The 26,739-nt window shown below is 41.8% G+C and overlaps 2 protein-coding genes across 5 annotated transcripts in view; one reads left to right on the top strand and one right to left on the bottom strand.

Moving 5' to 3' along the window:
* The window catches only part of CDK13 (cyclin dependent kinase 13), a 127,748-nt gene extending 104,176 nt beyond the window's left edge, over positions 1–23,572 (bottom strand). For 3 of the 4 annotated variants that reach the window (XM_037730524.1, XM_037730525.1, XM_017506149.2), the window contains exon 1: positions 21,757–23,572. In XM_037730524.1, coding sequence (XP_037586452.1) covers positions 21,757–22,967 — 1,211 coding nt within the window. In that variant the 5' untranslated portion in view covers positions 22,968–23,572. The remainder of the gene's footprint in view (positions 1–21,756) is intronic. The other variant, XM_017506147.2, reaches the window with a different exon arrangement.
* The window catches only part of LOC108287620, a 29,827-nt gene extending 3,788 nt beyond the window's left edge, over positions 1–26,039 (top strand). The window contains exons 4-6 of the mRNA XM_017506150.2: positions 21,689–22,364; positions 22,494–22,642; positions 22,729–26,039. Coding sequence (XP_017361639.2) covers positions 21,689–22,364; positions 22,494–22,642; positions 22,729–24,316 — 2,413 coding nt within the window. The 3' untranslated portion in view covers positions 24,317–26,039. The remainder of the gene's footprint in view (positions 1–21,688; positions 22,365–22,493; positions 22,643–22,728) is intronic.
* Positions 26,040–26,739: the final 700 nt, after the last annotated feature.

Raw genomic sequence — 26,739 nt, 5'->3', positions numbered from 1 at the left:
TTTTTTTAATTTTTATTTCACCAAATTTTTAAAATTCAAATAAGTAAGCAGAGAGAAAAATAATTTCTTTTTTGGAAACATGGTCTCACTCTGTCACCCAGGCTGGAGTGCAGTGGTACTACCAACAGCTCACTGCAGCCTCTACTTCTTGGGCTCAAGCAATCCTCCACCTCAGCTTCCTGAGTAGCTGGGACCACAAGTGTGTGCCTCCATGCCCAGCTAACTTTGTGGGGATGGGGGGGTCTCACTTTGCTCCCCAAGCTGGTCTCGAACTCCTGGGCTCAAGGAATCCTCCTGCCTTGGCATCCCAAAGTGTGGGGATTACAGGCATGAGCCACCGTGCCTAGCCACTGAAAGTTTCTATTCATAGTTGACATTAATAGAGGGTGGAGGGAAGTGTTTAGAAACATTCTATAACTCTAGGATAAAAAACAAATGATGATTAGGTTTAGGAGGGACTCAGACGCAAGTTCGTTTTCTACCTCATTCTTTCAAAAACAAGTATGAAGGTCAACTAGGGTTCGGTACTGAGGAAGCATTTCATAAAAACCCATACTTTATATCAAGATTTAGATTAATGGGAACACTGTTTTAGAAAACATCCTAATCCAATACTTGCTTATTATTAAACATTCACATACACCAACTGCTAAAAATCAATAAGCTTATAATTATACATAGAAATGAAGGGAAATGTTTGGCTAAATGTGAACTGACTTTAAGATGGTTGTAAAATAAGATAGGAACCAAAAGTGTCATAAATGAAATACTCAGCCACATTTTTAATTTCCTCTCCCTTCAGATTTTGTTGGCGCTCCAAACAAGTCTGATACACGTCATGTTTCTATTGCCCTGATCAGATACTGATGAGTAGCAGAAAGGCAAGCAGCAGAAGAAAGCAAAGAGATTATCATCTCATCAAAGGTAACAGCACAGAAGGCTTAGAAAGCAAACTTTTTCTTAAATCAACTTTCCTACACTGGCAAGATTCTGGTTATCAGTTTCACACAGACACAAAAACTGTATTTAACTGAGATTTACAATCAGTAAATCTTATCTAAAAAAAGAGATACAAAGATAATAGGTAAAATCCAAAGACAAGTAATTCTTCTTGCCTATTATTCTCTTTTAGACAGAATCTGAGTAACAGAAGTATCAATAAAGATTCAGAAGACTTTTGTTCTATAAATAGATACTTTGGAAGTGAGTTTTTATAGTATTTGATCACTATATCAATTGAATTCTTCTAGATACAACTTCCATTCCTCTCCAACTTCTCTATTTTTCCACAAAAGCTCCTTCCTTAAACTATTTATTCCATATCTTAGTAAATTTCCATTCTCTCAGATATTGTGATTTGCTAATAAATTCCAGTAATTTATTTACTGTTCACAACAAACATGGTTTGGGAACTTAAAACTTAACAAATTTAAGTTTAGGTCATTTTTACTACTGATTTAATACTTCAGCCTTATGGTTATGAGAATAAGAGAGAAGTGCATCTTTAAAACTATATAATGAACTGGCATGATAATGTTTTACTAAAATAATAGAAATGGAGGTAGGTAGCAGGTCCAACTTCCTTGTTTAATAGATAATTTTTTTTTTTTTTTTTTGAGACAGGGTCTCTCACTTTATCTTGCTGAAGATTCCAGTGCAGTGGCGCAAATAAGGCTCACTGCAGCCTTGCTATCTCAGGCTCAAATGATCCTCCCACCTCTGCCCCCAAAGTAGCTGAGACTACAGGCGCGTACCACCATGCCTGGCTAATTTTTGTATGTTTTGTAAGGATGAGGGTTTTGCCATGTTGCCTAGGCTGATCTCAAACTCCTGGACTCAAGTGATCTGCCCACCTTGGCCTACCAAAGTGCTAGGGTTACAGGCGTGAGTCATCACACCCAGCCAAGATTTTTCTTTCTAAAAATGTTTTCCCAATATTGTTGTAGAAATCAATGAATACATATTACCTGTTTCTTGTTTTTGATATTTTTAAGAGGCTACAGGACCTCTTTAAGAAAAGAAGTTCATATGTTTCTAACAGGCTTTCCCAAATACACACAACACAAAGTAGTACCAAAATAAAAACTCAGTATCCTGAAACCCAACTGTTTAGTGCCTGTTGTTAGACTATTTAGTGTTCCTTGGAGAGAGCTGCTAATAGCAGCTGTGTCCAATTCAAAACCTTATTAACCCCCCCAAAAAGGTATGAATATGACTCCCAAACTGAAAAGCACTATATAAATATACAGTGGTATTACTTTTTCAAAAATCTGTCTCTCTCACTCATCCCTTTCACCACCTTCTCAGTCAAAATGTTTTATGTTCCTATGTATTTTGTCATGTAACATTATCATAACAGCCCTATTAACTATATGTAACACTACTGTGGTAGCCTCTTAAATTCATCTCCTTGTTTCCGATTTACTTCCACTCTATCTAGTCTACATTACTAGACTCAAAATACCATTCTCACCAGTTCCTGAAATGACATGCAAAGTGAATATATGTTCCTCTAACATCTACTCCTCTATTTTTAATTTCACTACTTTCCACTCATTTACCCAGTCTAGAAATCTAGTTTCCTTATATCCACACACTCTGAATGTTTCTGATTGTTATAACAGAAAGTCCCACAAAGTTAGCAGTTTAGAATAACAGGAACTTACTATCTTGTAGTTCTGCAAGTCAGAAGTCCAAAATCAGTATCAGTGAGCTAAAATCAACATGTCACCATAGCTTTGTTCCTTCTGGAGTCTCTTGGGAAATGTTCCCTTTCCTTTTCCAGGTTCCACAGGCTGCCTAGATTCCTTCATTCAAAACCCCACATCACTTAGGCCTCTACTTTCATCATGACACTTCCTCTCTCCTGTTCCTGTCATCACATGAGTTCTCTGACTAGACCCTACAGCTCCTCTTTTATTAAAATCCTTGTGATTACACAGGACCCATCCAGATAACCCAGAATAACCCCTCTATATCAAGATACCTAATTTAATCATACCTACAAAGTTCCTCTTAAAATGTAAGGTATAACAGAGATTGCAAAGATTAGGGCATGGTACCTGGAGGGGGTGTTGGGTAAGTATTATTTGGCCTACCACATCCTCCTCTTCCATTCTCGTAGCCACTGTTCTACTTTAGACTTCATTACCTCTTCCCTGGGCTACCATATCATCTTAAAAAATAAGCAATCTCATGACCAGGCACAGTGGCTCACACCTGTAATCTTAGCACTTTGGGAGGCCAAGACAGGCAGATCACCTGAGGTCAGGACTTTGAGAGAAGACTCACTGACCAGCATGGAGAAACCTACTAAAAATACAAAACTAGCCAGTGTGCCAGCACATGCCTCCAGCTATTCGGGAAGCTGAGGCAGGAGAATCGCTTGAACCCAGGAGGCGGAGGTGGTGGCGAGCCAAGATTGCGCCATTACACTCCAACCTGGGCAACAAGAGCAAAATTCCAACTCACTGAAATGAAAAAATAAGCAATTTCTTTATTACTAGTCTCTCTCTGTTACAATCATTTCTGCAACACCATAACCAAACTAATCCTCAATGTTCAGCAATTATTACATGCCCCAAATTCACTCACTTTCCTCCTCTTAGTAGCTATTCCAAACCTTCACAACTTTTATCAAGCTCATAATCCCATTCCCAGTCTTCTCACAACATAGCTTTACTTATTGTTTCATAGAAAGAACAAAGACTATCAGGCATGTCTCTTGCCTGCAAATCTAATCTGTATTTCCTCAATCTTCATCCACCGTACATCCCACCTCAATTAAGAGAGGAGGTGATCCTCTTTCTATCTAAGGCTAACTCCCCTATAATGCATCAATCTCATACTCTCTAGAGCCTTACCTCTTAGAGTGTAGTCCACAGACACGCAGCATTAGCAGCAACTGCGAGCCTGTCAGAAATGCTGTGTCTCAGACTCCAACCCAAACCTACCGAACCAGAATCTGCATTTTAACAAGATACCCATTAAAGTTTGAGATGCACTATGCTAGGCTACTCTATGACTATGGCTGGCTTATTCTATTAATTGTGATGTTAACCTTTGCTGCTCATTTGTTAATTGCTCTGAAGGAATAAATTACTCAAGTCTCTAAGGTCTTTAAAAGCTGACAAGAAAATTAAAACAAAAAAAGAGAAAATGATGGCATATTGGTATTATCTTTATCTCTCCTTCCAGTTACGCCCAAACTCTCATTTGTCCTTTTAATCCTCAAATCACTACAATCTGACTTACACATACATCCTCTCTGCAACTGGTCACCTCTGAGGCGACCAATAACCTACCTTTCAGAAAAAGAAAAATCACTCTCCAGGATAAAATTGGCTGCACCCTCAAAAACATGTCCTAGTTATTTCTACTAACTTTTGTTTTCATGATTTTCTTACTTCTACGGCTATTTCCACACCTTGAGGTTTTTCTTCCTTCCTATACCCATTTTCCCACAAGTTTAATTTACACTATGTATGACTTAAATGATACCTAAATGTTGTCAATTCATCCCCCCCACCGCCATTGCTCCCCCACAATCATTCTCTCTACTTCCAACTCTCTGACATGTATCTTCAACACCATATAGCTAAAACTATTAAGCTTCCTCTTCAAATCCACCCTTCTTCTCCTTAAATATATCCTATTCTCAGGAAGTGGCACGGATATACATACAAAAAACCAGGGACATGACTATATCCCACCCTGACCCTCACAGGGTCACAATTATAAGCATTTTTCATTTGATTTGCTCCTCATGTGCAACAAGGTATAGAGAAAGCAGATGGGGGATCTAAGAAGAGGCGGCATCAATACTCAAACCCAAGTCTTCCACTTCAAAGCCAGGCATTATTTATTGCTACCACACTACATCTCTCTTCTCTATTTAACTCTTTCTTTTCTTTTCTTTTTGAGACAGAGTCTCGCTCTGTGCCCAGGCTGGAGTGCAATGGCATGATCTTGGCTCACTCCCGGTTCAAGTGATTCTCCTGCCTCAGCCTCCCAAGTAGCTGGGACTACAGAAGCCCACCACTACACCTGGCTAATTTTTGTATTTTTAGTAGAGACGGGGTTTCACCATGTTAGCCAGGCTGGTCTCCAACTCCTGACTTCAGGTGATTCACCCGCCTCGACCTCCCAAAGTGCTGGGATTACAGGCAAGAGCCACCATGCCCAGCCTGTTTGATTCTTATCTTTCACAGGTCAACCTAAAGTCTCATCTCTATCATTTCCCCATTTGCTGAAATCACACAGTACTTGTTACATATTGCCTTTTATTTTATGTCTTTGTCTTTTAAAAACATAAACTGGATTACGCCATGTCCTTAACTAAAACTCTGCAATGGTTTCTAACTACATTTAAAATAAAAATAAAACTCTGTGTTGTGACACACAAGGCCTAAATCACCTTCCATCTTTATTATACCCTTTTTTATTTACTAGATTCCAGACACACTGTTCTCCTTTCTGATTCTGCAGAAAGTCAAGCTTCTTCCTGACTTGGTGCCTAAGCATACATCATTTTCTTTTCCTGGGATGTTTATATCATCACACGGTTGGCTCTTTCTCATAATTTCAACATTAATACATACATTATTCATTGTAAAACACTGCTCAAATATTTCTGTAGGTATGGTATATGAGAAATCAATGTGGCAAATCATTACACACATACTACAAAACAGAAGATTGCCTTTGTTCATGGGCCCTAGAATAGTAATGAAAACTTATATTAATATATGGTCAAGTATAGGGGTCAAACAAGGTATTTTTTTCTTTTTCTTTCTTTCTTTGAGCCTGGGTCTTACTCTGTTGCCCAGGCTAAAGTGCAGCAGTGCAATCTAGACTCACTGCATCCTCAACCTGCCGGGCTCATGCAATTCTCCTGCCTCAGCCCCCAAGTAGCTGGGACTATAGATGCATGCCACCAGGCCCAGCTAATTTTTGCATTTTTTGTAGAGACACATTTTTGCCATGTTGCCCAGGCTAGTCTCAAATTCCTGGGTTCGAGTGACCCTCCCTCCCGTCTCAGCCTCCCAAAGTGCTGGGATAACAGGTTATGAGCCACCATGCCCAACCCAGAATTTTTCTGACACCAAAACTCAGTCTATGAAGGAAACAAAGTCTTTTTTTGCCTGACTCCTGCAATGACTTGGAATCAAAGTCATTATTTTTTATTAAAATATAAAACTAGGCATTTATGACAAATCTGCAGCTAACTACTTTGCGACAAAAGACTAAATGCTTTCCCTCTGGGATGAGGAACAAGACAAGAAAAGTCCCTTCCCGGCCCTTCCATTCAACATTGTATTTGAGGTCCTAGCCATTGCAATTCGTCAAGAATAAGAAATAAAAGGAATCCAGGTTGGGCACTGTGGCTCACGCCTGTAATCACAGTTCTCTGAGAGGCCAAGGTGGTGAATCACCCGAGAGGTCAGGAATTCGAAACCAGACTGGCCAACATGGCAAAACCCTCTCTCTACTAAAAATACAAAAATTTGCTTGGTGTGGTGGTGCACACTTGTAATCCCAGCTACATGGGAGGCTGAGGTAGAAGAATCGCTTGAACCCAGAGGCAAAAGTTGCAGTGACCCAAGATCGTACCATTGCACTCCAGCCTGAGCAACAGAGTGAGACTTCATCTCAAAAAAAAAAGAAAGAAAGAAAGAAAAGAAAAGGACAATTCCATTGCAATCACCTTTAAAAGGATAAAGTATCTAAAAATGTAATGAAAAAAGTACAATGCTTATACCCTGAAAACTACAAAAAACACAAAAAATATTAAGGAAAATCCAAATAAAGGGAAAGACATCCCACATTCACGTATTAGATGACTTAAATTTGTTAAAAGGTAATACTCCCTGGCCAGGAGGCTCATCCCTGTAATCCCAACACTTTGGAAGGCCGAGGCAGGAGGATTGCTTGAGTCCAGGAGTTCAAGACCAGTCTGGGCAACACAGGGAAACCCTATCTCAAAAAGAAATTTTAAAATTAACAATAAAAGGTAATACTCCCCAAATTAATCTAAAAGGTCAATGTATTACAGTTTTGTAGTGATGAAAAAAAATTTTTTTAAATCAATGTACTCCCTATCAAAATCCTAGCTGATTTTTTTAACTAATTGGCAAGCTGATTGTAAAATTCATGTGAAAATGTAAAGAACCCAAACAGTCAAAACAATCTTAAAAAAGACCTAAATTGGAAGATTCATACTTCCTGATTTCAAAAATTACTGCAAAATCAGAGTAAGCAAGACTGTGCGGTACTGGCATAAGGACAGATATATAAATCAATGGAATAGAATTCATAATATATCAATAAATCCTAACATTTGTGATAAGTTGATTTTCAACAATGGTGCCAAGACAATTAAATGAAAAAGGAATACTCTTTTCAACAAATGGTGCTAGGACAACTGTATATCCACATACAAAAGAATGAAGTTAGACCTCTTCCTTTCACCATACAAAAAACTAACTGAAAATGGATCAAAGTAGGGGCTAAAACTATAAATTTTTTAGTGGAAAATAGAGGAACAAAATATTTGTGAACAAAGATGAGACAAAGCCTTCTTAGATTTGATACCAAAAAACTCAAGCAATAAATAATAAATTGGACTAAGAAATTTGTCTATTAAAAGACACAATCAACAAAGTGACAGAATGAAAAATTATTTGTAAATCGTGTATCTGATAAAGGACTTATGTCCAGAATAGAGAGTATAAAAAACTCTTAAGATCCAATAAGAAGACAGCCCAATTGAAAAATGGGCAAAGAAAGCCGGGCATGGTGTCTCATGCCTATAATTCCAGCACTTTGGGAGGCCAAGGTGGGAAGATTGCTTGAGTTTGAGTTTGAGACCATCCTGGGAAGCATGGTGAAATCTCATCTCTACAAAAATACAAAAAATCAGCCAGGTGTGGTGGCGTGCAACTGCGGTCCTAGCTGCTCAGGAGGCTAAGGCAGGAGGATCGTTTGAGCCCCAGAGGTCGAAGCTGCAGTGAGTCGAGATTGTGCCACTGTACTCCAGCTTGGGTAACAGAGTGAAAGCCTGTCTCAAAAAAGAAAAGTATGGAGGGGAGACAGGGGCAGGCAAAGGATTCACAAAGACATTTCTCAAAAAAGATTTTGGCCATTTCTCAGTCAAAAAGTATGAAAAAATGCTCAACTTTATTCATCATTAAAGAAACACAAATCCAAACCAAAATGTGATTATACTGCAAATATCAAGGCGGCTACAACGAAAAAGACAACTTTTGTTGAGGATGTGGAGAAATTGGAACCCTTATATGTTGCCGATATGAATAAAAAAATGAGGCAGCTACTTTAAAAATGAGTTTGATAATTCTATGTTCTTTTTTGAAGAGCTCTTTAAAATCTTAAACATAGAATTATCATATGACCCAGCAATTCTACTCCTGGGTATACACTCAAGAGAAATAAAAACAAATGCTCATGCAAAAACTTGTAAACTAATGTTCACAGCAGCATAAATAAAAATAACAAAAAAGTTAACCCAAATGTTCATTACTAATAACAAACTATGGCATAATTACACAATGAGTATTATTTGGCCGGAAAAAGGAATATTGATCCCTACAACACAGAAACCTTGAAAATGTTATACTTTAGTGAAAGAATCCAACCACAAAAGACCATACATTGTATGATTCCACTGAAATAAAATGTCCAGAATAGGTAAATCCATAAAAACAGAAAGAAATCACCAACCACTGGTTGCCAAGACTGGGGGATGTGGGAATGGGGAGTGACTACTAATAGCCATGGAGTTTCTCTCTGGAGTGAATGAAATATTCTTAAATTAGTGATGACAGTTACATAATGCAATGAAGAGACTAAAGATTAATAAATTGTAGTTTAAAACAGTAACTGTATGGTATGTGAAACACCTCAATGCACAGATAACATTACACTGAAATGTTTTGTTTATTCTAAAAGTACACTTCCTTTATGGTCCTTACGCTGTATTAAAAATAACGACAACAACAACAAAAAGACACATGGCCAACTTTTTGCAGATTTGCTCAAGCAAACATGTTCTAGTCCACTGAGCATAAATTCTGTGTTTGTCTCCATGTTTCGCTGAACCACGCCCTGAGATGTGTTTGTGAAGGCAGAAAAAGCAAAGAAGGTGAGAAGAGTAGAAGAGAGCTCAGTACTTGATTTGCACAAAGGCACATACTTTGATTAGTCTCTAGCCATTAAGAATTTGTTCATAGTGTATAGACCTTGTTAATATCAACAGATTTTTTTTTAACCTAGTGGATCTGGATCTCGTGTGTGTGTGTGTGTGTGTGTGTGTGTGTGTGTGTGTGTGTGTCAAAGTCTCACTGTGTCACTCAGGGTGGAGTGAGGTGGCGTGATCTCAGCTCACTGCAACCTCCACCTCCAGGATTCAGGCGATTCTTCTGCCTCAGCCTTCCAAGTAGCTGTGACTACAGGCGTGCACCACCAAGCCCACCTAATTTTTGTATTTTTAGTAGAAATGGGGTTTTCACCACATTGGTGAGGCTGATCTTGAACTCCTGACCTCATGATCAGCTGGCCTTGGCCTCCCAAAATGCTGAGCGTGAGCCACCACACCCAGCCTGGACCTCTTTTTTTAATCCAAAGCAATTTACGCTGAAAGAATAGTTTGCTAGATAATACCAGGGTTTTTTTGTTGTTGTTGTTTGTTTTTTGAGAGTCTCACTCTGCTGCCCATGCTGGAGTGCACTGGCGAGATCTTGGCTCACTGCAATCTCCGACTACCAGGTTCAAGTGATTCTACTGCCTCTGCCTCCCGAGTAGCTGGGATTACAGGATTACAGGCATGCACCACCACACCCAGCTAATTTTTGTATTTTCAGTAGAGATGGGATTTTGCCATGTTGGCCAGGCTGGTCTCGAACTCCTGGCCTCAGGTGATCTGCCTGCCTTGGCCTCCCAAACTGCTGGAATAATGGGCATGCGCCACCACAATCAGCCCTAGAAAATAAAATTTTAAAACAAAACAAAAAAAGCAACTATATCTCACTTGCTAGGTATCTACTATCATATGCTTAAGAACCACAAATATTTAAAAAGTCACAGGACTTGAAATCCAATGGCTAAAGCAAAACCAAAATATTATGCAAATTTAAAATCCAGAAATGCAACAAGTCAAAATATTAAGGAAAAAAATTTCAATTTAGGATTCCATATCCAGTAAAATTATCTTTCAAAATGGAAACTTTATCAGGCACACAAAAAACAGACCTACGTTATTAAAAAAGCTCAAAGTTATTCCTCCAGTCAGAGGAACATGATACTATATGGAAAGTTAGATCTATAAAAACGAAAGGCATTTGAAAAGGTAACATTTGAGTAAATATGACTCTTCTCATTTTAAATTTTATGTCTGTATTTAACACATATATACCACACAAGTACAGACATAAAACAATGACAACAGGCTGGGCACACTGGCTCATGCCTGTAATCCCAGCACTTTGGGAAGCCAAGGTGGGTGGATCACTTGAAGTCAGGAGTTGGAGACCAGCCTGGACAACAGGATGAAATCCCTATGTCTCTATGAAAATATAAAAATTAGCCAGGTATGGTGGCACATGCCTGTAATCCCAGCTACTGGGGAGGCTGAGGCAGAATAATAGCTTGAACCCAGGAAGCAGAGGTTGCAGTAAGCCAAGATCGTGCCACTGCACTCTAGCCTGGGTGAAGAAGCAAGACTCCGTCTCAAAAAAAAAATAAAAAATAAAGGAAGTATGCTATCATAATGTTAACATTATACATAAAAGTAGACTGATAAACATGAACATTATAAACCTAAGGAGAAAAATCTCTGTTACTGTGGCTGAGGCAAAAAAAAAAAAAAAAAATTTTTGAGACAGAATTTCACTCCTGTTGCCCAGGCTGGAGTACAATGGCCCCATCTCGGCTCACCACAACCTTCGCCTCCCAGTTTCAAGCAATTCTCCTGCCTCAGTCTCCCAAGTAGCTGGGATTACAGGCATGTGCCACCACACCCAGCTAATTTTGTATTTTTAGTAGAACGGAGTTTCAACCATGTTGGTCAGGCTGGTCTCGAACTCCTAACCTCAGGTGATCTGCCTGCCTCGGTCTCCCAAAATGCTGGCATGAGCCAACGCACCCAGCCAGGCAAAAAATTTTTTGGACATAAAAATCATAAATCTAGCTGGACACAGTGAGTGGCTCACGCCTATAATCCCAGCACTGTGGGAGGCAGAAGCAGACAGATCACTTGAGGTCAGGAGTTCCAGACCAGCCTAGCCAACATAGTGAAACCCCATCTCTACTAAAAATACAAAATTTAGCCTGCCATGGTGGCACACGCCTATAATCCCAGCTACTCAGGAGGATGAGGCACAACAATCACTTAAGCCTGGGAAGCAAAGGTGGCAGTGATCTCAGAACATGCCTGCGTGACAGAGCAAGACACACTATCTCAAAAAAAAAAAAAAAGCATAAATCATAAAAGAAAAATGCTAAACTGGTTTTTATCCAAATTTAAAACTTTTGTTCTTGGAAGAAAAGTTCTTGGAAATTACTGTTAAGGAAGTGAGCCACAGACTGAGGAAAAAACATTTGCAAAATAGGCAGACAGCATATATACAGAATTCTTACAACTCAGTAAGACAAACAATCTAATTCATAAAGAATAAACAAAACATTTTGAGACACTTAGCAAAAGATATGTAGGGCAAATAAACATATGGAAGTATATTCAACATCATTTATCATTAGGGAATTGCAAATAAAACCATAATGAGATACCAATACACATCCACCAGAATGGCTGAAAGCAAAGACTGACCAAAAAAAAAAAAAAAAAAAAAAAAAAAAAAAAAAAAAAAAAACAAAAAAAAAAAAAAAAAAAAAATGAAGTCTTATTGAGGAGGCAAGGCATCTGGAATGCCTATATTCTACTGACTGGAATGCAAATAGCAAACACATTTTGAAAAATCCATGGGATTGCAGGAAGTCAAGCATTTGCTTACCATACAACAAATCAATAAACCCCCTCCTAACTTACTCAAGAGAAACAAAAACAAAAGACCCGTACTCAAATGTTCAGTAGCTTTGCTCTTAACAGCCAAATATAGGAACTCAATAGAAAGAAAACAAGTGACCCAATTTCAAAAATGGGCAAAGGACCTAAACAGACTTTCCTCAAAAAAGGGGATATAGTTGGGTTTGGTGATTAGTGCTTGAATCCCAGCTACCTGGGAGGCTGAAGTAGCTGAGGTGGGAGGACTGCTTGAGCCAAGGAGTTTGAGACCAGCCTGGGCAACACAGCAAGATCCCATCTCAATGTTTTTTTTTGTTTTGTTTTGTTTTGTTTTTTAAAAAACAAAAGGGCACACGAATGGCCAACAAATATATGAAAAAATGCCCATTATCATCAACAATCACCAAGGAGGCCGGGCACAGTGGCTCAAGCCTGTAATCCCAGCACTCTGGGAGGCTGAGGCGGGTGGATCACCTGAGGTCAGGAATTCAAGACCAGCCTGACCAACATGGTGAAACCCGGTCGCTACTAAAAACACAAAAATTAGCCAGGTGTGGTGGCTCGAGCCTGTAATCCCAGCTACTAAGGAGGCTGAGGCAGCGATTCTGGGAGGTGGAGATTGCAGTGAGCCGAGATTGCAGTGAGCCAAGATTGCACCACTGCACTCCAGCCTGGGCAACAGAGTAAGACTCTGCCTCAAAAAAAAAAAAAAAATCACCAAGGAAATGTAAGTTAAAACCACTATGAGATATCACCTCCCACCTGCCAGAATGGCTAGCAACAGAAAAAGAAAGATAACAAGTGTTGGAAAGGGTACAGAGAAAAAGGGACCCTTGTGCACTGTTGGTATGAATGTAAATTACTATAGACATCATGGAAAATAGTATGGAGGTTCCTCAAAACTCTAAAATAGGATCACCACACGATCCCACTTCTGGGTATATATCCCAAGGTATTGAAATCAGTATGCTTAGGAGATGTCTGCACTCCCATGTTCACTGCACCATTATTCACAAATAGCTCAGATATGGAAACAACCTAGGTGTCCATCACTAGATGAATGGATTTTTTTTCGTGTGGTTCAAGTATGTTTTTTGTTTTGTTTTGTTTTTGAGACAGGGTCTCACTCTGTTGCCCAGGCTGGAGGGCAGTGGCACAATCTCAGTTCACTGTAGCCTGGACCTCCAAGGCTCATGCAATTCTCCCAGCTCTGTCTCTGTCTCACAAGTAGCTGGGACTACAGGCACGCGCCACCATGCTGGGCTAATTTTTCTGTATTTGTAGAGATGTTTCACCACGTTGCCCTGACTAGTCTCAAACTCCTGAGCCAAGCAATCTGCATGCCTGGGATTATAGATATGTACCACCACACTCAGCTCAGCTTTAAAAAAAAAAGTACTGGGATTACAGATATGTACCACCACACTCAGCTCAGCTTTAAAAAAAAAAGTACTGGGATTACAGATATGTACCACCACACTCAGCTCAGCTTTAAAAAAAAAAAAGTAAATTATGTCATTTGTGACAGGAAGACAAAATACTGCATGATCTTACATATATGTAGAATCCACAAAAGTCAGACTCACAGAAGCAGAGAGCAGAATGGTGGTTACCAAGGTCTAAGGGGGAAGAGTGTATGGGGAAAGGGGAGATGTTGACCAAAAGACACAAAGTTTCAGACAGAAGGAATAAATTTTAGTGATCTATTGCACAGAATGGTGACTACAATAATGCACTGCATATTCTGATACTGACAAAAGAGTGGTTTTTTTATTTGCTTGTTTTGAGACAGAGTCTTGCTTTGTGCCCAGGCTGGAGTGAAGCAGAGTGATCTCGGCTCACTACAACCTCTACCCTCTGGGTTCAAGCTATTCTGCTGCCTCAGCCTCCCGAGTAGCTGGGGACTACAGTTGCACACCACCATGCCCAGCTATGTTTTGTATTTTTAGTAGAGACAGGGTTTCACCATGTTGGCCAGGCTGGTCTTGAACTCCTGACCTCAAGTAACCCACCCACCTTGGCCTCCCCAAGTGCTGGGATTATAGGCGTGAGCCACTGCGCCTGGCCAAAGAGTAGATTTATAATGTTTTCTTCAATGGCTGTTTGGAGCTGTGTCTTAAAAAAATTATTTTAAAAATGTTTTCACTACCAAAATAAGTACGTGATGTGACGGATTTCTTAATTATCTTGACTGCAGGCCTCCACAATATAAACACCAAAACATCACACACATAAACAATTATTTGTCAATAAAAAATAAATTGGCCAGTCACAGTGGCTCACGCCTGTAATCCCAGCACTTTGGGAGGCTGACGCAGGCAGATCATTTGAGGTCAGGAGTTCAAGACCAGCCTAGCCAACATGGCAAAACCCTGTCTCTATTAAAAATACAAAACAACAGCCGGGAGCAGTGGCTCACACCTGTAATCCCAGCACTTTGGGAGGCCAAGGCAGGTGGATCATGAGGTCAAGAAATCGAGACCATCCTGGTCAACATGGTGGAACTCTGTCTGTACTGAAAATACATAAAATTAGCTGGGTGTGGTGGTGGGCGCCTGTAGTCCCAGATACTCAGGAGGCTGAGGCAGGAGAACCACTTGAACTCAGGAGGTGGAGGTTGCAGTGAGTCGAGACAGCGCCACTGCACTCCAACCTGGCAATAGAGCAAGACTCCGTCTCAAAAACAAAACAAAACAAAACAAAAAAACCAATAATGGAATATGTGACAAATCCAAGTGTTGGTGAGACTGAAAAATGGGTACTCCCACACTGTTGGGAAATGTAAATTTGTAAAACCCTTCTGAAAGGCATTTTGACAATATATCAATGTTACAAATGTATACACCACCTTTGCCTCAACAATTTTACCCCTGAGAAATTTAATCTAAAGAAAATAATGGAACAAATATACAAAAAATGTATTTGCTTTAGATACATGCACATAGCAAAAATTTAAAAACAAAAAAAACCTAAGAATTTATCAAAGTAGATTTGGCCAAACAATTTATGCTATATCCATACAACAGAGTACTAGGAGCTACTAATAAAAATGATATACTCTACTATGGAGTACAGGGTACAAAACAGCATTGTTATATGTTCCCACTTACATAAAAATCATACATCCCTGTGCATATATGCATAAATAAGTCTAGAAGAATGTTTATCAAAATGTCATGAGTGATCATCTCATCAGGTAGCTGGACCTAAGAGGCCTTTTAATCTTACACTTTTCTGTACTAACTAAAAATTTCTACCATGCGCTTCTATTATGTTTGCAAACAGGTGAAAAATAATACAGAGCAGTACCAGTAAAAAATGACTCTAAGAAAGATGAAATAATTTAATGTTAGATAAACTGAATTTGGAATGCCAATAAAATATACCAGTGAGAGTGACCCTATGCAACTGAAAATGCAAACAGAAAAGTGGGGAGGCATGTAGATCATTTACCACTTTCAGTTCCTCTCACTATCCCTCTCATTTCATTTTATTTACATTCCAGTTTTACCTACATTTATCCTGTAATGTACATCAATTTCATTTTCCAAATACATAAAGAACACTAGGTTCTTCCATAATTTAAATGCGCAGAAATTCAAGGTCACTGCAAACAAGTAATGCTTCTGATTCTAGCTTGGTACTTTTGCTTCCAACACCCACTTCAAAGCTTACCAATTTATATGAAACAAAGCCAACCAAAACCGAAATAACAACAACAAAATGATATTCACAAAAAAAGTACAAAATAAAGGAAAAATTAAAATTTGGGGGGAAATAAAAATTTGACATAATGTCTGCTCAGAAAATTTTTGCTTTAAAGATTAATTCAAACTCACCAAGAATTTATCTTGGTCAGCACAAAAAAGGGCAAATATAAACACTAGGTCTGAATTAATTCCGTTCACACTAAAGTGACTCCCAACATCCTCTATTCAATCCAATAAAGTAGAAGCTAGAAGAAGGTTCTTAAATTCCCTCCTTATAATTCAAAACAATTTCTTGTCCCATCCTAGAGTATGAGAGTATATATGAACCAAAATAGCAAGCAAGTTTAGATATATAATTGGCATCTGTGCAGACTTGTATGCACTAATCTGTAGATAAAAATGTATTTAAATTAAACCACCAATAAATAGGCTCTGGAATTTGTCCTCTAGGAGCTTACAATTTAGTAGGGAAAACACAAAAGTAGCCAGCCAACTAAGCTGATATTAAACAGAATTTTTGAAAGCTCTATAACAAAGATAAAGTGCTGTGGGATACAGGGGAAAAAATTAACTTGTATCTAGATGAATTCAAGATAGTGGGATTTAAGGCTGGACACAGTGGCTCACACCTGTAATCCCATCACTTTGGGAGGTGAGTGCAGGAGGACTGTTTAAACCCAGAAGCTCAAGACCAGCCTAAAGTCTGAGCAACATAGTAAGACACCATCTTTACCAAAAAACAAGCAAACAAATAAACAACCCACAAAAGATAGTGGGAGTTTTCAGCTGAGTTTTAAATGCAAAGCTTGAGATGAAGAGCAAAAGAGAGTTTGGAGTCTCTTATCATTTAAGCTAAGAGAATAGCAATTATAAAAATAGAAATAAAAATGTGTCTGAAAATAGAATTCTGATACAATGGAGCCAGATCATAAAAGGCATTAACTGACAATGCATAGGAAGTTTAGGCTTGGCCACACACAGCTGCTCATGCCTGTAATCCCAACACTTTGGAGGCCCAGGTGGAAAGATCGTCTGAGGCCAGGAGTTCAACACAAATCAGTGCAATATGGTGAAACCCACCTCTACAAAAAATACAAAAATTCGCCAGGCATGGTGGTATGCACCTGCAATCCCAGCTACTTAGGGAGGCTGAAGCAGGAGAATGCTCTGGGCCCAGGAGTTCGAGGGTGCTGTGAGCCATGATCACATCACTGCACTCCAGGCTGGGCAACTGAGCTAGACACTATCCCTTTAAAAAAAAAAAAAAAAAAAGTTTAGATTTATGCTAATAATAATAATAATTCTAATATAATGGGAGTGACATGAGCTAAACAAAGATTTTAAGAAAACTCTCTTGATAAAGAACGATCTGGGAAGAAAAGAATGGATGAAATGAGAAGAATGGTAACGGTAACAGGAAGTCTAACTGATTAACCTTAAAGGGTGACAGAAATGGAAAAGAGGAAATAAATATTAGCGTTAGTGGAAAAGAAATGTGACAAGGACTCAAGGACTGAGTAGATGTAAATGTCAGGTAAAGTTCGGTCAGAGAAAGAGGAAAACACAAAGCCATCACTCTGAGAATGAAAATAATGATCGCAGCTTTGGAGATTTAAGACAGTCAATCTATACTTCCATTCCCTTCTGAGAGTTTCTACATTTGTTGTAGTATCCTATTTTTGAAACTGCTTAAAGCATTTTAAGAATTCCTTTCACCTAGGGATATTCATGACTGATTCCTATTAAACATATATTAAATCAGTGGCATATTTTATAAGTAGCTGTTTTTTTTCATTCTGGAATATCTCCATTTTATATACTTTTGAACAACAGTTATCAGGAAAAAACATTAAATAATCCGTAACAGAAGTACCACATATAAGTGAATACCAGTAATTTTTCTTATTTATATCTAGAGTTCACCCATCTTTTTCAGATTCTTAAGTTCTTGTTATTATTCCATAATGAAGGCTTCTGTGTTTCTTGGTGGAATGGAACTTCCACAGGTTTAGAGAAAGAGCAAAACATACATAATAATTTCTTGTACCGATTTTAACTAATCTGACATCAGTAACTTCAGATCAAAATAACTCTGGAAAACCACCATCAATAAGTAAAAGTAATTAATGCCTTCAAGAAATGTTTTTAGCCAATCTTTGTAAAGACAAAGTAGAAAATACATCCACAAGATGTAAACCTAATTGTTCATAAAAACTACGAATTAATAAACACAAATAAGCTGAAAGAATCTTTAGAAGACTAGTCTTTTAAAACCTTCAAAATGCTGAATAAATGGCCAAAAAACAGAAATGAACACATATATATCCAAACAGCAGCTGATTTTCACCAAAAGAGGTCATTGTGTGAGGTTGCCATCTCCCCTTAATGCAAATCTAAGTTCAATATAGCATATGCTTTAAGTGGTAAGTGGCCCATGTTCTTTAATGAATAGACTGCTGTTAGAATTCTTCATATTGTAACCAAAATCCATGCTCTTTAATATTAAGAGCATGTACTTTCAAATCAGCGTAGGGTTTGAATCTAAGCTGATCTTGGAGCAAATCACTTAACTTTTTAGAGCTCCCATTTCCCAATCCATCAATGAGAATGTTTCCAACTATCATGTGGATTTCAGTGGTCAACTTATGTTAAATATTTATCATTGCCTGGCACACAGCAAAACACTACAAATAGTACCCTCCCCTCTTTTCAATACACCCTCACATTTATTATAGGGCCAATCAGCAAGACTATATGACCTTCCACACCCCAACAGTCAACTAGCAAAAAAAATACGGCAAACAGGTTATACCGGGAAGTGGGGAGGCCAGGTAAAGTTAAGAAGGAATTGATGAAAAGAAATGCATGAGCTGAGGACTGAAGATTCAAATGAAGACAAAGAATAAGTTGTGAGGTAGAAATCACTAAAATGGAAAGGATTTATTCTAGGATCTGACATCAAAAAAACTTCAGGCTGGGTGCAGTGACTCAACACCTCTAATCCCAGGACTCTGGGAGGCTGAGGTAGGTAGATCACTTGAGCCCAGGAGTTCGAGATCAGCCTGAGTAACATGATGAAACCCTATCGCTATTTTCAGCTTATTTATTTTAAAAAAAAATTATTTTTAATCTTCATACCATGATTTCTCATACTATTTTGAATGTATATGTATTTCCTTAAAAATATCTACATTGACAATTCATTAATATGTAAGTTCTGAGTAGGCTAGGAAAAGATTACACTGTTTCTTACAGCATTACACATGGTCCATACTAAATATTTAAACAAAGTTTGTAATACAGTCCCACATTAATATTTTGCATGTTCAGTAAACTCCATCATCCCTTCATATACCTATTCAACATTTATTAAGAGTGTACTTGTGCGGGATACAATGCTGAGCACTAGAAATACAATGGTGGACAAGACAGGCCAGTGCCTTCATGAAACTCACAGCCAGTCTGTTCATTTAAGAACATGAGCCACTTACCACAAGTAATAAATTCTGAAAATAAACAACACTTTTTGCATTAATCTGTACAAGTGAGTTCAATCATCTGTTCCTAAAAAGTAATAATACATTTACTATATTTTAAAATCTTAAGATTTTTCAATCAACTATTTTGCTATTAATTCTGGGATCCACGTTTTAAGCTGGACATTTGACAAACTAGTTACAATGTGAAAAATCTGAAAACCATGTGAGTTTTCTAGCCTAGAAGACTCAGAAAACAAGACAATTGTCTTTACATTTTAAGGTTTAGCATACACGCGTGCTCTGTACCATTCCAAGAGCTAAACTTGGAGCAATGGGTGAAAGTGGCACGAAGGTGTATTTTGGTTACAATATGAAGAATTCCAACAATTTGAGATAATAATTCAACCACCTTATATTAAATATTTTTGTAAGGTTGCAAGCTTTAAAAAGATAAATTTTCACTTAATCCTTGAAATAATCCCAAAAAACAAGTGTTTCCCTGTTATAGTTTAGGAAACTGAGTCTCCAAGGATCTTGCTAAAGTCCCAAATCTAGTGGACAGGTTGCTCAAAGTAATGTGCTTCCCACCTCCAGATGTATTTCAGGCACATACCAAATGGCCATCTGTCAGGAATGTTAGCCAAGATACCCTATAGTTCTTCGAAATTCAATCCTATAGAAATACCGGTGGTCAATATAAACACTACGAAAAGATTCTGTATTGAATGGTCCTCCAGAATGCAAGTTCCATGAGGGCAGTAACTAATTCTTCCCTGCTATATCTCAATACCTAAAACAGTATATGGCATACAATACAAAAACACTAAATGTGAATAGTCCTAATCACACATACCAAAATTATACAAAATATATACTACTATTATACAATAAAGGACCTCGCTAAAGTATCCAGCAACTAAAAAGCCTGATAAATAAAAAGTCCATTCTTAAAATTGCATCGAACACTTTAAAATACTAAAGTCCTGAAAATTAAACCAACCAGTTTGCAAAACACGTTCAACTGCAAAAATCACAAACCTTTTGGCAAACCAAGTATTATAGTTAAAACTAAAATACAATGTCTTACAAGATATAATGGCTAATTTTGATGAATGAGTTTTTCAATTCTTCACTAAGGCATCAACTACCATTTTAAGTGTGCTTCAACCCTGTTAAGAGTGAAACAATTTATACAACTCTTTTGGCTTTAAAGACAAACACGCTCAGATCTCTGCAAACATCACACCTCTACATTTACTAGGCTGATATTTCAAAGAGGTCTGCTAATTTTGCAGATGCATATTTGTATTGTATTAAGATTCCACATAACCCATACTTAGAGGTACTGTGCATCCACTTGCCATTACTGAAAGCCAATAAGAAAAAGCGATCCAAATGTCATTTTGCAATAGAAATCATAAGGCCTGGAATGTGCAAACATCTCAAGGAATATAAGAACCCATAAAATACACGAAAGTTGTTTTTAGTGAACTCTGCTTAGTTGATAAGCATATTTTAAGGCACGTTTTTAAAAAAGAATACTATATAACAAAGGAGGCAAGAAAGCTACATAGAACTTTTACTCCAATTTCACTAAATTAAATTAAACCTTTTAAAGATTTCTGGACAAAGATTCTGATATTTAAAAGTCTGGTTATCTTGTGTTTTTATCCTTCGGGCATATCTAAACAAACAAAAAAGTCCACTTAACTTTAAATAAAGCAGTTACAGACTTATAATAGCATAAGAATGTACTGTCATTCCCTTGGTTACACTAGCTTACATCACCCAGATTTATAATGTTATTAGCAACTGCGTGTCATCACAAACCAAGAAACCAAAATCTTGTCATTTTTTTCTACTTTCTGTAATTATGACTTCGGAAGATCAGGTAAAACAATCCCCCACAACAATTTCACTAAATAGATAGCTTCCTTATCTTCAGTATTCAGAACTATCAACTTCCACAAAAGCTTTTTTCACATGCTAAAAGAATAAACTTTACAGAAAGGCTGCTTCTCTCATCACTGTAATAATCATAAGAAACATCTGCAATCTACATCTAACTCTGACATCAGCACCTGATTCTTACTCCCTGTACAGTATCAGACCCTAAGCTGCAGTCCATTCCTAAATCCTCAACAATGAAACCTCTTCACAGAACTTTCAAAATTGAGACGATTTAAACCACTTCTAAGTTTACCCAAACTAATTGTGCCAGAAAAACAAAGAACAATTGGGAGAAACCCGTTAACACATTAATGCAACACGTCTGAAACTTTAAATTCTTCCTCAAAAATCTTCCCTGCCACAGCTTGGGGAAAAGTTCCACTCGCCCAGTTGCTTTGTCCCTTCTACCCCCTAAAAGTGTCACAGGCGCGCGAAAACGCCTCTCCTTCCTGGGAGGCTCAGGCGATGTTGTCTTGTTTCGGCAGTGGACCTGCGTGGTTTTGAGAACCCAGGCACCACTTTCCCTACTGCTGGGGATCAGCGCAGCCAAAGCACACACGGGCAGAACGGCGAGACTCACCTGAGCACAGGGCTGTAGGGGCTGCGAGAGCGGCGCCAGCTGCTGCTGCTGTAGGGACTGGGGGACACGTCGCCGCCCCGCTCATAGGAGCTGTGGCGGCTGTAGCTGGGGGAGCGGCGGCGGCTGTAGGGGCTCGGGGAGCGCGGCAGCCGCCGGGAATAAGGGCTGCTGCCACCTCCTGCTGGGCTGGGGGACTTGCGGCTCCTCAGGCTCTGAGAGGCCCTGTGGGACACCGGGCTGTCGTCTCGGCCTCCCAGCGGGCTCAGAGACCGCCGCCGCCTGTAGGCCTTGGGCTCGGTCTTGTCCTCCCGGTAGGCCTTGGGCGGCTCCTTGTAGGCCGAAGGCGGCTCCTTGGACGACTTAGTCCGGCTGCGGTGGACCTTCGAGTCCCGGTCCTTGCGGCTGCTACTGCTGCTGGACGTGGCCGAGGCGCTTTTCCGGCGGCCACCGCTGCTGCTGCTGCTGCCGCTCTTGGCGGCCTCGGCCCGTTCCTCGCCGCTGTGGCTGTGGCGGCTGCGGGACTTAGAGGCCTCGCTGCTGCCGCGCTGCCCATCCCGCCGCCGGTGCTCGCGGTGGCGCTCCTTGCTTCGACCGCTGCTGCTGCGGCGGTCCCGGCGGGGCCTGCGCTCTGACCCCTCCCCGCGCCTCTGGGTGCCAGAGGAGGAGGCCGGACTCCCGCCGCTGCCCCCCGTTCCCCCGGCAGCCGTCGCCGCCGTTGCCGCGCTGGCCCCCCCCAGCAGCAGCCCCTGCTCGGACTGGGAGCTCACATCCTCGTATTCCACCAGCGGGGTCACACCCCCGCCGCTACTAGCACCGCCACCGCCGTCCTGCTGCGGCTGGGGCAGCGAGAAGACCCGACGCTTCTCCGCCTCCTGCCCGGCGCGGGGCCCGCGGCGCCGCTTCTGCCGCCCTCCTGCGCGCCTCTTGCCTCTCGCCAGCCGCTTGACCTCCAGAGGGGGGCCTGGGCTGAAGCAAGAGGAGGAGGCCGCGGCGGCGGCGGCTGCGGCGGCGGCCGTGCCGGGAGCAGCCAGGAAGAGCAGAGGCGGCGGGGGCGGCGGCGGTTGCAGGAGCTGCGGCTGCAGGAGCGGCAACAGCAGTGGCGGCTGCTGAGGGGACAGGAATCGCCTCCGCTTGCGGCGTTCCTCCAACTTCTTCTCCGCCCAGCTCAGACCCCCGCCTCCCCCCAGCGCCGTGTCCGAGCTGCTCGGCATCGCCTAGAGCCCGCCGCAGAGCGCGGCGCGGGTGCGGCCTCCTCCCGGGTCAGACCCTGGCCATCTCCCCCGCCGGAAACGGGAGCGGCGGCGGAGGGACACCGAGCACCAGGGCCGGCCGGGAGACGCGCCACGATAATCCGGGTCGGGACTCGAGTCCCTGGATTCCAGGTCACAGTGGGGTACGCAGCGGCCTCCGGGCCTCAGGGAAGCAGGAATCCGGGCGGCGGAGCTCCCGATCGCGCTCGTCGTCCTATTCGCGGCAACGAAAACACCAGATGCGCCGGGCGCTGACCAGCTGGGCAGTCCCGAGTCCTCCAAGTGCCCCCGGGGGTGGGGGAGCGGCCTCGGCCGCGCTCTTGGCTCGGGCAGCGCAACGCGGAAGTACCACCTTCGTCTCCGCTTCACTCCATCGCGCCCTGACGTTGGGTGCGAGTTCAGGGGAGGGGAGTGGGCGAGACAACAGCACGCCTCCACCGCCTCCTCCTCGGCGTCGACGTCGTCCTCCTGTGGTGGCGGCGACACACCGCAGACGCCTCGCAAGTGGCCTGGGCCTGACAACAACTCCCAGCCTAGGACCTCGCGCACTCTGCGGCCCGCGGGGCTGGGCGGCGGGGCGGGGCGAGGCGGGGGCGACCGGGCTGCGGCTCACGGTTGGGGCAGCGAGTGTGCGGGGCTGGGCGGGGGGCTATTTCCGGGGAGATGGGGGCGGGGGCTTTTCTGAGTCTGTGGCGGTGGGTACGGGCCCTGACTTTCTTCTTCCTTCTCCCCCGCCGTCGCGAGCAGAGGTGGCGGAGCTACCCCTTTCCTCCGTTCCCCCCCTCCACGAGGAGGCTCTTGGCGTGCGCGGCCGGCCCCTCCTCGCTCCTCCCCTTCCCTCTTCGCTCCTCGTCAGTAGGAGGGAGAGCAATGGGACTAGCTGGTTGGGCCCTAACCTCCACAACCCCTCCTTCTCGCCTCGCTGGTTCGGCTTTTCGCTTCAGCCCCGACGCACGACCGGGAGCGCGCACGCACGTCACGCTCAGCGAAAGCCCAAGATGAGTGGTGGAGAGGCAAGAGAGGCGGGAACAAAGTTGCCGCGCAGTGGCGTGCTCGCTCCCGCCAGGGACCGGCCGGCCGCACCGGAAGTGGCATGTTGTAGCAGCCGCTCGACTTCCGGCGAGGGTGGGACTCGGCATGAAGAAGGGTTAAAGAAAGGAGAGGTTTCGTGCGCCGCCCACTGCTGTTGCTTGAGACTCTCCCCGTGGCGGCGCGCGAGTCGTGCCTGTTGCTTGCGTCCAGCGCGCAGTGCCGTTCTGGCTCTCTGCGGACGCCGCACTGCCTGCCTGTTAAGCGAAAGGTCACAGTGAGAGCAAGTATATCTGGAGACTGTGAGGGAAATAATGCTGTTGGTGGCCTTCTGGGCTGGGCAGTCACCCCGTCCTCTACCTTCAGTCAAGCCCGGGGAGTGGAACGGCTGCGAAAAAAGAGAAGACACCCCGCAAAACAGGGCGGAGATGGCGTTGATTTAACTTGTCTCACGTACGCCAAAGTTCGAGGCCCCATCTTTTTTTTTTTTTTTTTTTTTTTTGAGACGGAGTTTCGCTCTTGTTAGCCAGGCTGGAGTGCAATCTCGGCTCACCGCAACCTCCGCGAGGCCCCATCTCATCCTAAAAAACACACTTGAGAATCATAGCTCAAGCCTCGGTAACACTGTTTACTTTAAAATAAAAAATTTTTAGGCCTTAAATCAATAGAGGGAATAAGTGGAATGTTAAAAGAACTCCTGAAAATTCCATAATTTATCAGGGGCCTTGAAAACAAAACATCTTGTTCGAATGATGAGACTGCCCTCTTAGTACTTCACCCACTGTCACCTTAATATCCAAACATCTGAGGTTGCCAAACATAGCTATATGTGACCTCATGTCTCATTTCTTGCCTTAGAATTGCCCTTCAGTTACAGACTGAGCACTCAGCATAATTAGATTAAAATCTAAATGGTTTATTGGCTTGTACAATGGTTGGAAAGGCAAGCCAATCCGGCGCAGTGGCACAAGCTTGTAGTCACAGCTACTCCTGAGGCTGGGGCAGGAGGATCGCTGGAGCTCAAGAGTTCGAGGCTGCAGTGAGCTATGACGGTGCCACAGCACCCCAGCCTGGGCAGTCCGCAGGGCCCTGCCTCTAAAAAAAGAAAAAGCTAAGCCGTCTGTTCAATGACTACATGTAGTTACCCCTTTGAAAATATATTTGTTCAGATCATCAGTTGGTTTACTTCTTAAACACTTCGCATTTATCCATCATTAATACCTTAGTGTAAATTATTTTAGTCAGCTTGACTTCACAGTATCACAGACTGGACTGATCTAAGATCAGACTTCACTGGCAGAATACAAAGGATGTTTGTTTGCTGAAGGATAGAGGAGAAGGCAAAGGAATAGGTAATATCTTAAAGTCAGTGCATTTCCCAGGAGGGCAGGCCTGGGTGGGTCACACCATGGGACAGGCATTAGGAAACTGAATAGAATACTTTTCTATTCAGTTTTAGGGGCAGGATGGCCAAAACAAATTTCTCGTTAGCAGTATTATTGAGTGAAGATCCTGTAGCCAGCCTCCTAACAGACTGTTTAGCAAGTGGCTTTTTCAGAAACATGTAGGTTCAACCTATTCTGTCATCCTACATTAAATGGCCTGGAATAACAGAACAAAGAGAGCAAATAAGAGGTTTAGCTTGCAGCTCCCCACATCTACAACCAGTTCCACTTGAGAATGTTATCTTCTATCATATACTTTCAAAGAAAATTTGATTATAGTAAATGGATAGTTCCCAATCCAAGCTGCAAACAAAAAACATGTACTAAAATATTTTTACTGTGGTTCTACCACCCACATGTTTCCTCAAAGAGTCTATCTTTGGTGGGGGAGGGTGAATGAAGCCTTTTGAACTCTGGATACCTGCCCATGTGGTTGGAAACACTAATAATTAATAGGATTCAAACTCCGAAAAATGGCAACGACGTTTGAATTAGAAGCTGTGTTTATAAGCCTGTCTGCTTGCCTGAATATTAAAGAGATGTGAAATTGAAATTGCCATTGTGAGTTTATATTTTTTTATATTACTGCTTGTGTGTGTGTATATGTTTTGTTTTTGTTTTGGGGGGTTTTTTGTTTGTTCGTTTGTTTGTTTAGATGGAGTTTCACTCGTCGCCCAGGCTGGAGTGCAGTGGCACCATCTCAGCTCACTGTAACTTCTGCCTCCTGGGTTCAAGTGATTCTCCTGCCTCAGCCTCCTGAGTAGCTGGATTACAGGCACCTACCACCATTCCCGGCTCTTTTTTTTTTTTTTGTATTTTTGGTAGAGACCAGGTTCCACCATGTTGGGCAGGCCGATCTCAAACTCCTGACCTCAAGTGATCAGCTGGCCTTGGCCTCCCAAAGTGCTAGGATTACATGCTTGTGTGTTTTGTGTGCTATTGTTTGTTGCTTCCTGTTTTGTTTTGTTTTTTAAAGAAAAGGTGCTTACGTTTTTGCTTTCTTTGTTTGACAGGTCATATTATACCACTCTTAAAGTGTGATCTTGGCTAGGCACAGTGGCTCATGCAGGAAACTGATGGCCGAGGTGGGCAAATCCTTTGAGCTCAGGAGTTCAAGACCAGCCTGGGCAACATGGAGAAACCCCATCTCTACATATATATATATAAAACAAAACAAAACATGGGTGGTGGTACACACATGTAGTTCCAACTACTTGGCAGGCTGAGGTGGGAGGGTCTCTTGAAGCTGGCAGTGAACA

This window comes from Cebus imitator, unplaced genomic scaffold, assembly GCF_001604975.1.
Source record: "Cebus imitator isolate Cc_AM_T3 unplaced genomic scaffold, Cebus_imitator-1.0 Scaffold349, whole genome shotgun sequence".
NCBI lineage: Eukaryota > Metazoa > Chordata > Mammalia > Primates > Cebidae > Cebus > Cebus imitator.
The sequence above is the reverse complement of the archived record's forward strand: the minus strand, read 5'-3'. Positions and strand labels throughout refer to the sequence as shown.